The 14,387-nt window shown below is 40.5% G+C and overlaps 1 protein-coding gene across 1 annotated transcript in view; it reads right to left on the bottom strand.

Moving 5' to 3' along the window:
- Positions 1–5,338: 5,338 nt before the first annotated feature.
- LOC125625306 (solute carrier organic anion transporter family member 1C1-like) overlaps positions 5,339–14,387 on the bottom strand; it is a 72,873-nt gene continuing 63,824 nt past the window's right edge. Inside the window, exon 16 of the mRNA XM_048827170.2 lies at positions 5,339–5,650. Within this exon, the coding sequence (XP_048683127.1) occupies positions 5,539–5,650 (112 nt within the window). The 3' untranslated portion in view covers positions 5,339–5,538. The remainder of the gene's footprint in view (positions 5,651–14,387) is intronic.

Below are 14,387 nucleotides of genomic sequence, written 5' to 3'. Positions count from 1 at the left end.
ACATTTATAATGTTGATAAAACAGTCTTTGAATATTCCATGTGTCCATAATATCTCTTACAGGATTCTCAAAAGCACTTAAGTGATTTAGGAGCACAAGTCCCAGAGCTTTTTGATGTATTTGCTCCTAACTACATTTAAATAGTTTTTAAAATCCCAACCAATTTGTCTAACTGACAGACTTGCAACAGTTCCCAAATCTGAGAGGTGCTAAGTAAAGCTGGGTGAAGTGTTTTGGAAGAATAGTTTATATGTTGAAAAACGCAGTTTTTGAGTCAACTGACACCAAATTGAAGTTAAATTTGGCAAATAGTTTCTTCAGGGACAAAAAGAAAAGTAAAAAATTCAAAAAAGTTTTGACATTTTCAAAATGAAATATTTTAACTTTTCATTTTGAAATGAGGTTTCATTTAAAAATTTAGCTAAATATATTGTGACAGTCTTACCCCATGTTCACCAATTTTACAAGACTACGCTGAATTTTGTACAAAGCATACTGTGTAAGGTATCATTTGAAAACTCATGATTTGCTGATCATTATTGTCCTGGTAAAATATGTGTGGCAACATTGTACATAAAGTTATGAGATTCCACTGTATAATATTATAAAGTCATGTTCTAACATGTGCTGGAGGGCTGTCACAAACAAGTTCCCCAATGCCTCAGCCAGGTGTCAATGAGATCAAATGGAACATCACCAGATTAAGTGGCCACTCTTCATCATGAGATAGGGTGTGGGCAAAAAAATCTAAATTTTGACAAAGGAACAGCTTGAGGTTCCAGTCTATGCAGACTTTTTGTCTCCTGAACCTCAGTTGGAGATGATTCTTGTGCAAGAGAAAGGACATAAGAGGAGAGAGCAGATGCCCAAAATCATGTCTCCCTTGCTTTCTACCCACGGTATCATCAACCTCTGAAGAACAAAGGAAGCAGCACTGGCCTGGGGGAGAGACCCTGACTGTAAGAAGTTCAGGCAGTAAGATTGCTGAAACATGTGGTGAGAGAGATCTTTGCTTTGTATTTTCTTAGCTTGTTAAGTTAAGTGCACGTTACTTTTATTTCCTTTTAACCAATTCTGACCTGTATGCCTCATTACTTGTCACTTAAAATCTATCTTCTGTAGTTAATAAATTTGTTTTCGTGTTTTATCTAAATCAGTGTTTCTCAACCTTTCCAGACTACTATACCCATTTCAGGAGTCTGATCTGCCTTGTGTACCACCTCACTTAAAAACTACTTGCTTACAAAATCAGACATAAGTGTCACAGCACACTATGACTGAAAAATTGCTTATTTCCTCATTTTTACCATATAATTATAAAATAAACCAATTGGAATATAAATATTATACTTACATTTCAGAGTATATTAAATAGAGCAGTATAAACAAATCCTTGTCTGTATGAAATTTTAGTTTGTACTGACTTTGCTAGTGCTTTTTATGTAGCCTGTTATAAAACTATGCAAATATCTGGATGAGTTGTTGTATCCCCTGGTTGAGAACCACTGATCTTAACCAATGTGTTTGTATTGAAGTGTTTGGGAAACTCCATTTGGGATAACAAAGTTTGTGCATATCATTTGAAAATGAGGTAGGATCAGAGGCTAAAATAGGGAAAGAACAAGTTACAAATTTATTAGACAAGTTAGATGTCTTAAAGTCACCAGGGCTTGATGAGATACATCCTAGAAAACTCAAGGAGCTGCCTGAGGAGGTATCTGAGACATTAATTCAAAAAATCATGGAAGGCGGGAGAGACTCCAGAGGACTCGAAAAGGGCAAATATAGTGCCCATTTATAAAAAGGGAAATAAGGACAACCCGGAGAATTACAGACCAGTCAGTTTAACTTTGGTACCCTGAAAGATAATGGAGCAAATAAGTAAGCAATCAATTTGCAAATACCTAGAAGATAATAAGTGATAAGTAACAGTCAGAATAGATTTGTCAAGAACAAAGCATGTCAAACCAACTTCAAAGCTTTCTTAGACTGGGTGACAAGCCTTGTGGATGCGGGGAGGAGGTAGATGTGATATATCTTGACTTTAGTAAGGCTTTTGATACTGTCTCGCAGGACCTTCTCATAAACAAACTAGGGACATAGAACCTTACATGGAGCTACTATAAGGTGGGTGTATAACTGATTGGAGAACCATTTCCAGAGAGTAGTTATCAGTGGTTCACATTCAAGCTGGAAGGGCATATGAAGTGGGGTCCCACAGGGATCAGTTCTAGGTCCGATTCTGTTCAATATCTTCATCAATGATTTAGATAATGGCATAGAGAGTACACTTATAAAGTTTGCAGACGACATCAAGCTGGGAGGCGTTGCAAGTGCTTCGGAGGACAGGATTAAAATTCAAAATGATCTGGACAAACTGGAGAAATGGTCTGAAGAAAATAGGATGAAATTCAGTAAGGACAAATGCAAAGTACTCCACTTAGGAAGGAACAATCAGTCGCACAAATACAAAACGGAAAATGACTGCCTAGGAAGTAGTACTGCAGAAAGGAACCTGGGGGTTATATATAGCAGATCACAAGCTAAATATGAGTCCCTCCTGCCATGAGCCTCCTGCTCTAAGTTTTATGCTCTAAGATCCCTGGCAGGTATCATGGTCCTGGGAAAGCTTTTTTTCCCCTCCCTACAGCATCCACCAACAATGCTGCAGCCTCATTGACTTCCCCCTTTTACTCCAGCCATTTTCTTCTCTTTATAGGAGATTGCCTGATTCCTGCCAGGTGGGGCTCATTCCTTACAGGGTTGGCTTAGTCCAGGCTCTCCAGCTCACAGGGGAAGACACCCTGTTACTTTTCTCTATATGGTCTACCCTATGCCAAATAAACTTGGCATTTATTTAAGGTGTGAAAACGGTGACTCTATGGGTTCCTATAGACAAGATACCTGACTTCTTAATTTATAATAGGTAATAACTAGTCTGAGCAACTCATTAAAGGTGTAAAGGATTGCAATTCCCTTGCCAAAAGAAATCTGCTCTTGTCAGTACACACACAAAACGCTCTTTGGGGCAAAGATTATTTTCTTGCTCTATCTTTGTACAGCACCTAGCATAATGGGGTCTTGGTCCAAGACTGGGGCTCATAAGTGCTACTATAATAAGAGGTGAACTACAGAGACCTGCCAGGTACTCACATAGTTACACACATATTTTATAACCTTTAAAGCCACAGGTTCATTTAAAAAGATATCAGCTCATAGGTATGTTAAGGAAATCTCTATATTTGTTTTTATTTTTCACATGAAGCTGCTAGTATAAGTCATGCAAGGCTATTATGACCAATTGTAGAAGTCTATTAATTTGCAAGTGAACTCATTGGGATAATTGGCCCCAAAAGATGATTCTATATATAGGATTAGAAACAAAGTGAGGCTACGAAAGGAAATGTCATGCTTTGGGAGATACGAGTAAGATTCCCATACGTGTCTAAAAATATAGGTTCAGATATTCCAAAAAGACTAGTAATTTGGAATGCTTCCATTTTTGGATGCCCCTCTTGAGACACCTAAAGGATTCTGGATTATAAAAGGGATGAGATTTACTATTTTTGGAAAATCTAGTCCAGACTAAACAAACCAATTTTTTTCAATCTTCCCTCATAGGTCATATTTTCTAGACTTTTAATCATTATTGTTGCTCCTGTCTGGACTTTCTCCAATTCTTCCACATCTTTCCTGAAATGTGGCACCCAGAACTGGGCACAATACTCCAGTTGAGGCCTAAGCAGCACAGAGTAGAGTAGAAGAATTACTTGTCGTGTCTTGTTTACGTGTTAATATGTCCCAGAATGATGTTTGCTTTTTTTTTTTTTTTTTTTTTTGAAACAGTGTTACAATGTCTACTTTCCCTCTATGTTGAAAAACAAGACAAATACAAAAGATGAAGAGTTTTGGTGAAATGGTCAGACATGTTTTCTTTCCAAAAAAATAATTGGCCTTTACATGTCATATAAGTAAAACTTTACATATTCCTGTGAATGGTTTACTGAGTTTTAAGCCAAATATAATGATTTCAAGAACCGAATTAATTGTTTTTATAACTCCAATGACTTCAGTAGAGTTGAACCAGCAGAAAATTTGGCCTATCACTTTATGTGATGTTCCTTTTCACCACTGAAACAACACTTCGGGTAAATTTTAAGAGCAACATATAATCAACTGGATCAGGTCAGATCCTTTTTGCTTAAATCTGCACAAACTCAAGCTGACAGTTTTGCAACTCTCTGATTATCAGACATGTGCCTCCTGCATGTTGCTTTGAAACCATAGCCCTATCTGCTAGTGCCAGCTGCACAAAAAACCCTGTTTACATATTCTCTGCAGATAAGAACGCTTCTGGGAAGGGGTGGAATGACACAGGCATAATTAAAATTGTTCAATTCCCATCTGCTTTCATGATACCTGATGGTTTTTATAGAATATTTAATCATGTGAGACTGCAGATTCCAGAAATATTTATGTACCACAATTCATTCACTTTTCTCCAAAGGTTAGTGTAATATTAAATCCCCACTTGTGGGTTTGTACTCTTAATGCATGACTGACTGAATTCCTATTACTCAGATTCCTGCACCTTAAACCACCTCATCAGTGGGTGGAAAGTGCCTACTCACTCATGAAGTATAACAGTCAGTATTTTCCTCCACCATATGTTTTTCACAGATCTAATTTTGCACCAGTGATAGATGAGTTGTTTTTTGGGACAGATGTTGCTGTCTAATCCATAGTATATTTCATTTGCTCTTTGGAGGCTTTAGAATGTTTTACTTAAATTGTCTAAGCATTATTCAAACAGAAATAACCCCCCAAACTTTCATTGTTTCCCCCACACACTGTGTCAAGTCCTAGATGTTTCAGACTTGGAACCCATTCCTGCAAAAACTGAAACACATGATTCCTGCTGGGACCGTGGTCACTGGAGGGGCCACACTGAGATTGCTCGATCAGGGCAAACGGCAAAGAATGGGGCAGACGATTCCCAGAACTGGTAGTTCATTCTTATAATTAGAGTCACCAAGCCAAACACAAAATACCTTCTATAATACCTTAGTGATTACCAAGAAGCCCCAAAATATAGCTTCCCTTAAGCAATCCAGACAGCCAAGTCAAATATGGTGAGGATTACTTAAAATCTTATTCACCATATATAAAGTTCTACCAATCCCAAGAGATCGGACACATTACCCACCAGGTCAATGAATATTTCAGATTTTACCCAAATACATGCCTACAGCCAATTCTTATTAACTAATCTCAAGCTTTATTTTAAAAGAAAAGAAAAAATTATCATGGTTAAACATGAATAAAGTTCTTAGGTCAGTTTCATAGCAGATGGTGAACTACTAAGTTGTAAAAAGTTCTTCCAGAATCAATTCCATAAATTATAGGCAGTCCACGTATAGAGCTGGTTCAAATTCTCCAATGAGAAACTACAGAGTAATTCAAAATGGAGCTGGAGACCTCAGTCTTGCATCTTAAACTTCCCCTGACAAAGTTTAAGCGGATCTGAGATAAACGAGATCAGGTCCCAAAGTTTTTTTTATAGCTGAAGCTCAACCTCTTGTCACAGCAGGCTTTCCTTGGATGAAGAATAGGTAATGTATATTGTTGCTTTGAAGTCAGTTCTTGTTTCCTATGTATACACAGGTAATTAGTTGCATTGATTAGCATGAGGCACTTAACCATTCAAAGGTTCATAGGGAGTTTACTGCAAACTTCAAAGAGAAATAAAGACAATGATATCATTATACCACATGTTTAATCTAAGTGTTAATATTCCCTTTTGATCTCTGAATCAACAGAATATAGTAACAGACAGGAATAGAAGTTTATCATCTACAAACTAACGAGATCACATTGTGAAGCTTCTAACAGATATAGATAAACACAGACAAATACAGTTCGCTGACAATACAGATCTACATGTCAAAGGATTTAGTCTGCTTATATGGCTTTGATAACTATCTATAGGAAATGGCCGTGTTTATCATTTCAATACTTCCCTAACATGTTCTTAAAGGTTGATTTTGGGTCACTTAGCCTGCTGGTTCAGTGTCGCATCTGTTGAACTCAGTGGACTACTTGTGAACCTAAAGCTGAGTAACTTTACTTGAGTGCATATGTGGTTTCAAGATCAGAGCCATGATTTTTTTTTTTAAATGTTGGTCTTGTCTGTCTTTGAATCCTCCACAGTCAGGATGTTTGACGTCATCTCTTGAATGATGGAAATCCAAATACTGCTGCAAAATGCAGGGTTCATAACTGTGAGAAGTGGTGGTGGTAGACAACACAAAAAATAGTACAGAATCCTGAGCTAAGGAGTGTTGTAACAGTCACGTACTAGGATCCAAGACCCAAGATTTGGGATCTGTTATTATATCAACCTTTGGAGACATTTGAGCAGTTTGTGGCACATAAATGAGCTAATAAGTAGTATCGGTGTTCTATCAAAGAGATGGTTATAAAACAAATATATAGGATATTACTCAGCCAAAAAAAAAAAAAAAAGCCTTGAATCATTATTTTTACAGATTGTGTGAAGGAAGCAGGTTCACCTACGTGGATATATGCCCTAATGGAAAACATTACGTGGGATTGGGGAAACACCGGCAATGTCTCTGGGGATTTCTTATCTGGATGACTTTGCTAAAGAAGAAAACGCTGCTTTCTATATGCTAACAGAATGCACTGAAAGAGCTGGGTTGTTCAGGGGTAGCAGTCCCTTGATCAGAGGTGCTGTGGTTTAGCCTATAAGTCAATTAGAGTATTAGAAGTCCAAGTTCAATGAAGGCAGATTCCCTAAAGTAAATTACATAGCAGCATTCTCATCTGATGTCTGGGAACTCTGAAGAGGTTTCCTCTAACATTATATCTAATAACAAGGGAAATCAACCTGCTACAAAATAACATGTGAACGGGTAGATCCAAGGCCCAAATCCTCTTTTTAGTTTATGCTCAGTCCTAAATCAAGCAACTACTCATGTCAATACAAGTTTGCCATTGGCATAGTTAATCCACCTCCCCAAGAGGCGGTAGCTATGTCGCCGGGAGAAGCTCTCCTGCTGACACAGCACTGTCTACACCAGGCGTTCAGTTGGTATAACTACTACGCTCAGGGGTGTGGATTTTTCACATCCCTGAGTGACATAGTTATACTGATGCAAGTCTGTAGTGTAGACCAGACCTTAGTCTTTGCTCTTTTCCTGCTCCCTTTCTGCTACCTCAGCAATGCAAAGGGAGAAGAACTGGGCTGAAAATCTGCACCAGGAGCTGTATTTGATTGTTACTTGCTCTGTTAAACAGAATTCAGACATTTGATGCAGAATTCAAACATTTGATGTTGCACACATATGCCAATCTGTCAGGCCCTGTTGTGACTTACACAATCATGTATAAACTGTGTATAAAATAGCATGATGTAATTCAGTGGGTTCTGTTTAGGTTATTAATTAATGAAACATCAGAAGGTAAGTTCAACCTAGTTTATTAAACCAGGTTTCCCTGACTAAAGAAACGATAGCATGTTATAGAAAGTTAATACATATCAATCTAGAGCCCAGGCCCGTCTACTCACACTTGACTGAGTTGGTTTACAATCTATAGGTCTTTTATAGACCACCCCCCCCACCCTTGTTTATTTCATGTTACAACTTGTGGTTTAGCATCATACAATCAGTATCAAAATGTCATTCAGTTATGCCTACATTTCTATCATAACAACCTATTTCCAACAGCACCTCTCTATTACACTCTAACTTTATGAAGAATCAAAGCAGCTTGACCTACTGACAATAAAGCATAGCCCAATCTCATGTTAATGCTACCTTTATGATCAGCATTTCCTATGCAGCTGCAAGATTAGCTACGTTCCTTATATATTCTTTTGTGTGGTGTCAGTTATAATCAGAGCCAAGCAGCAAAAATGTTTTTCACAAGGCACAGCCAATCATAATTATCAGAACAATCCTTAACAACAATGACAAATTTCATGCTCTTAAATATATTTCCACTTGACAAATAGTAGCTTTCTATCTACTAGTAACTTCATATCATCTCTCTTAGCATTACTTTTTTGCACAGCTTTATGGGAGTCTTGCTAACTGTAAGCATAGTCATTAGAGATGATTAGGTTTTGAGGCCTTTGTACTAACAATTTACTTAAATTTTAGCCACATTTCACCACTTAAAATGAAATATGATAAATATGCTCTGGATCATCCAGGAGTTGGTTTTTGCATGTGTTTGTTTCAGTCTGATAGCTCCATTGACATTAGAGATGGAAAGGCCTATTAAATCATGCACTCCATTTCTCTGCAAATGTGGGGAAACTGAGGCACAGATAAGTTTAAAATCCTGATGCAGCTCCCACTGAAGTAACTAAAAGATTCCCATTGACCTCAGTGTGAGTTACCTCAGGCTCAGTACGACGGTCACAGTCACACAGCAGTTAAATAGCAGATTAGATTCCAGGTCTTCTGATTCCCAGTTCTGCGCTTCCATCTTAAACTATAGACACAAGCAAAATGGTCTTTCACACAGCTTCAGTCGCTGCTTTGCTTCCCTGTTTATCAGAGTCTTTGTCTGGACCTCCATAAAGTGCACAAAGACATCTAGGGACTGAATAATATACTGAAAGTAAATGTCTCATCACCACTTATGCCTAGGGTGTTAGGCTTATGTCCCATTTTTAAAGGGACAGTCCCGTATTTAAGACCTCCTGCAAGTGTCCTGAATTTTTCTTAAAAATCAGCAAATTGTCCTATATTTTCTGTCCTCCCCATTAGTAATGGTGGGTCCTGCTGCAGTGAAGATTCCTGTTTGCCAGCCGCCTGCCTATCAGCGGTGAGTGGGAGGGTCCAGTGGCTGATAATGGAGATGGGTGGTGGGGTGAAGATGCAGTGCGCCAGGCTGGCCGGTCCATCAGCACAGCCCCCGCTGTGTGCCAGCTTTTGGCCAGCAAGGCACCCCCCCCCCATCCCATTTCTGGCCAGTGCTGGCTGCGTGCTGCAATGGCTGGTGCGTGCAGGCAGGCACCAGGTAGCGGCCGGTTATGTGTCGTCTCTGCTGCCCACCCACCAACCCTTTATGTCCTCCCCCTCTCGCTGTCCTCTCCCCGCTTTGCCCCTTCATCCCCCCAGCCCCACTGCTCCTCCATATATCTCTCCTCCCCCACGGCAGGGTATGTCCTGCTCCCAGTGCTGTGTGGAGAACCAGCCCCTGGTTGGAGCACTCAGTTCATCAACAGCCTGGCCGGCAGGCTCCTTCCTTCCCCTACTGCCTCTGTCTGGGCCAGCGCCCCAGGAAAGCCCAAGACCCTCCGGCCCCAGCTGCTGGCCAGGAAGAGCCAAGCCCTGCAGTGCCAAACCCCCACACAACGCTGGCATGGAGAAGTCTCTCCACCCCTCAGCTAAGTGTGGGGAGGGGAGGGAAAGGGATTTCCAGCCTGTTCACGCCCTGAACCTGCAGGATCCTAGGCAGGGGCTTAGCACCATCTTCACCCCCCACCCCAGGTCCTTCCCCCAGGGATTGTGGGGCTGCTCCGTCCCCTAAGCACCCTCCCCTGCTGAGCCACCTCTCTGGCCAGGTTTGTTGAAGCCCAGCAGCAGTCAGGTAATCTGGGCCCTGGTGCACAATGCATCCTTAGGTCTTAACCCCTTCCTGCCTAGTCGGGGGACAGGAGGTGGTTGGGTTATGTCAGTGGCCAGCAGCAGCCTGGAGGTGTTAGCTGCCTTTTTACACTGTGTCAGCAGGGAGGGACAAGCTGCTTCCAGCCCTGGTTGGCAGGGTGAGGGGGGAGAGAGAGAGGAGAAGAGAGCTCTGCAAAGAAACAGGCCAGTCCCTTCCCCAGCTCCTCCTCCCCTGCAGCTGGAAGCAGCTCCCATCCCTTCCCTCCTGCACAGTGCTGCTGCTGGCCACATTCTGGTGTGAACCCTGGCAGAAATCTGGGGGGGCGGGAGTCATGTTACCCTGCGTGCCTCCGACATGTTGCCTCGGGAAGATGCGGCACCAGGGAGCAGGAGAGGCGGGTCTGTTCTGGGAGCCCAGCCAGACATGGAGGGCAAGAGCAATGGGCAGGGAGGGCTGGGTTGGTCAGTAACCCCCCCGTCTTTGTCCCTGTGAGAGGTGTACAGGAGTGTGAATGTGTCACCCCTCCCCATGTGGACCCTAAAGCCTTAAAGATATGAAGTAAATAAATAGAATCCAACTACGCAGTATTTCTTTTTAACAGGGGCTCAGTCTACTTGATGTAAATTTGAATGTTTTTACTGCATAGTTCTGATTGATTGCCATTGAACTTGCTTGAATACGAGTAATTTTACCAGGTGTCCCTTATTCAGCATAGGGAAGTATGGTCACCCTACTTATGCCCAGAATAAATTTTGCAGTTGCTTATCCTTTTTTCAAACTTAATCATAGCCATACACCAAAAACAAAGTATTTGCATGCCAACGGCCTTATTTTCAACCCTACTATGCCATTTTTATGTGAGCGTAGAGAATAAGAAATAGGGGTTAGAAAATTGAGCCCCAAGCATCAAGTTCAGCTGTGAAAAATGTGTGCTGATAATTGCACTCAAGTGCAACAGTGATTTTTAGCCTTGTATAACTAAAAATCTATCATAGTTTTTGACCAGAAGAGACCATTAGACTATCTACTCTGACCCCCTGTATAACAAAGGGAATAGAATTTCATCCTGTTTTTGATCACAACAGCTTTTGTTTGACTAAAGCACATCTTCCACAAAAGCATCAATCTTGAACTGAAGATATCAAGAGATGTAGAACCTTCCCTTGGTAGTTTGTTCCAATGGTTAATAACCCTCACTGTTAAAAATGTGTACCTTATTTCTAATTTAATTTGTCTGGCTTCTGCTTCCAATCAGTGGCTTATCTCCTCTAGCCGTTTACTACCCTGTACATGAAGATAGCTGAGAGGATATTTCTTAATAGTATTAAAATAAATCACCTTTTGGCTGAGGTTACACTAGGAAAATTTCAGAATTTCAGCTCCTCCAGCACACAAGAACAGGACTTAATAGTTTTGCAACCCTAACTAAAGCATTCATTACCAATTTGTCATTGCTTTACGTTTTGTAGTGATCATAGAGGCTTTGCTGATTCCCTGGCTGACCATTTTTTCCCCCAGGGAATGTGTATATTATAGTCTGAGTTCCCCACACTTACTTCAAGGTTTTGCGCCATAGGGCCCTAATGTTGCAATCAAATCCATACAAGTCAAGGGCTCATTTGCATGGCTCTCATTGCAGAATCAGAGCCCATGTTATGATGATCACAGTGATCTTCTTCCAATATATCGGATGAAATTTACAACAATTGAGTAATCAAAAGTTGTGGGTTTTCTTCATTAATTAGAAGTCTTTTTACCTCTCTTTTTTCTAGGCAACATAACAATAACTCCACAGGACTCTTGGTGGGTTGGTACATTGTGGCTTGGATTTTTAATAGCTAGAATATTTAGTTGTGTGGCTGCCATAGCCTTCTGCTTCCTGCCTAAGAGTCTGAAAAAGCAGGGGGAGAAAATAATGCCAAATCTTCACCTGATATCTCTAAAATGGGGGGAGATCAAGGTAAGAGAAATCAGCAGCCAGTAAAGTGGTCAGAAATGATTAAAGGCAAATATTTCACAGGTCTCTAAAGTCTGGAAGTGGCACCATGCCAAAACCATAACTTTTCCACATTACGAATTGTGTTAGAAATAAGTCAGAGAGGGAATTCTGAATACACAGATGTGAAACTAGTGCTGGATGAACTCAGATGGTTTGGTGGCTTTGCATCCAGCACTAGTTTCACATCTGTGTATCTGTGTAAGCATCCAGAAGTTCAGAGGCTAGCAAGTTTTCTAAACTTTCGCAAGCTTCACCCTTCCCCCTCCCTGTAACTATTCTCTAAGTCCCTGCTGTCCCCCCTCCCCCACGCACCCTCTCCCTCTCCCTCTGTGTGTGTGTTTAATTACCTCTGAAGCTGGGACTAGATGACAGGGGATGAATCACTTTATAAATTGCTCTGTTCTGTTCACTCCCTCTGAAGTATCGAGCACTGGCCATAGTTGGAAGACAAGTTATTGGGGTAGATGGATCATCGATCTGACCCATTTTGGCTATTCTTATGTACTTATTAAATTAATAATACACAGAAAAGCAGTTCAGAGTACTCATTCTGTATTTACACTGGTACAGCTGAGATCAGAATCCTCAGCTCTCAGCTGTATATATTAAACAAATTCTGCCCCAATTTCTATCCCATACAATTCCATTGACTTTAGTAAGGTGGGTGGGACGGGGTATGTAATTCAAGCCAATATTAAGCCTTCTGGTTTCAAAATTTATTCATCTGATTTTACTGTGATTTTAGTGGATTTACATCTCTTTTCTTTCAGATCTCTTCACCTCACTAAAGAGATTATTTAGAAACCAAAATGTATTTTATATTTTTATGCTACACACTTCTGCAGCCCAATAGTCTTATTGGTTACTACACTTACAGACCAAAATACATGGTCAATCAACATCTAAGTTGAATTTTATAATTGGTAAGTATTATTCTCCAATATTCTTAGTGCATGGAAAGTGCTTTGAACTAGTTATTTGTGAAAGAAAGGCCTGCAATTGCTAAGAATCACAGATTTAATAGGTTTCAGAGTAGCAGCCGCGTTAGTCTGTAGCCGCAAAAAGAAAAGGAGTACTTGTGGTACCTTAGAGACTAACAAATTTGAGCATAAGCTTTCGTGAGCTACAGCTCACTTCATCGGATGCATTCAGTGGAAAATACAGTAGGGAGATTTATATACACAGAGAACATGAAACAATGGGTGTTATCATACACACTGTAACAAGAGTGATCAAGTAAGGTGAACTATTACCAGCAGGAGAGCAGGAGGAGAGAGGGGGCTTTTGTAGTGATAATCAAGGATGGTGACAGCCCCCCAACCTGAAGCAAATACTCACCAGCAACCACACAGCACACAACAGAACCACTAACCCAGGAACCTATCCTTGCAACAAAGCCCGTTGCCAACTTGTCCACATATCTATTCAGGGGACACCATCATAGGGCCTAATCACATCAGCCACACTATCAGAGGCTCGTTCACCTGCACATCTACCAATATGATATATGCCATCATGTGCCAGCAATGCCCCTCTGCCATGTACACTGGTCAAACTGGACAGTCTCTACATAAAAGAATAAATGGACACAAATCAGATGTCAAGAACTATAACATTCAAAAACCCAGTTGGAGAACACTTCAGTATCTTTGGTCACTCGATTACAGACCTAAAAGTGGCAATTCTTCAACAAAAAAACTTCAGAAACAGACTCCAAGGAGAGACTGCTGAATTGGAATTAATTTGCAAACTGGATACAATGAACTTAGGCTTGAATAAAGACTGGGAGTGGATGTGTCATTACACAAAGTAAAACTATTTCCCCATGTTTATTCTTCCTCCCTCCCCCCTGCTGTTCCTCAGACGTTCTTGTCAACTGCTGGAAATGACCCACCTTGATTATCACTACAAAAGGTTCCGCCACACTCCCCCCGCCCCCGCTCTCCTGCTGGTAACAGCTCACCTTACCTGATCACTCTTGTTACAGTGTGTATGGTAACACCCATTGTTTCATGTTCTCTGTGTATATAAATCTCCCCACTGTATTTTCCACTGAATGCATCCGATGAAGTGAGCTGTAGCTCACGAAAGCTTATGCTCAAATAAATTTGTTAGTCTCTAAGGTACCACAAGTCCTCCTTTTCTTTTTACAGATTTAATAGAAGGTCTTTCTCTTTAAATGCATTTATAACTATTGAACATTTAAACAGAAAGCTCTTACAAACTCAGTCTCCCAAGAGGTGGGCCTCAGTATCCCAGGAGCACACATACCTAACATGCCTTATTACTGGTATCTTATGGCTCCTTAATTTTATATTTCATTTTTTCAATCAACTTATTTCATGTAAAACATTCTTCCACTAAGAAAAAAAGTTTATAAAGATAAAAACAATTTACACTTGGTATACTGCCTTATATCACAATGCGCGTTGCAGATTAATATTTCAATGATGCTTAATATAGGGATTCCTAGAGCTTTGGGGATGTTGAGCTTGTAAAACCTAAATTAGGATTGCTAGAAGATTAAGGAGGAAAATTCAACTACTGGTTTAGTTTGATGATGATCTCTTTGTGACGCACTCGGATACTAGGGTCATAGGTGGGGTATAAAAAACTGATTAAAGAGAAAGATCTGAATTCTAAAAATGGCCCCTTTCATTACAGTGGGCCAAACCAAAACCCAATACTGAACCCTGCTTAGCTTTGGGGTGTTCAAAATCCAGATCGCATTCTGAATTCTACA

This window comes from Caretta caretta, chromosome 1 (genome assembly GCF_965140235.1).
Source record: "Caretta caretta isolate rCarCar2 chromosome 1, rCarCar1.hap1, whole genome shotgun sequence".
NCBI classification, from domain to species: Eukaryota; Metazoa; Chordata; order Testudines; family Cheloniidae; genus Caretta; species Caretta caretta.
This window is presented reverse-complemented; position numbering and strand designations above follow the sequence as displayed.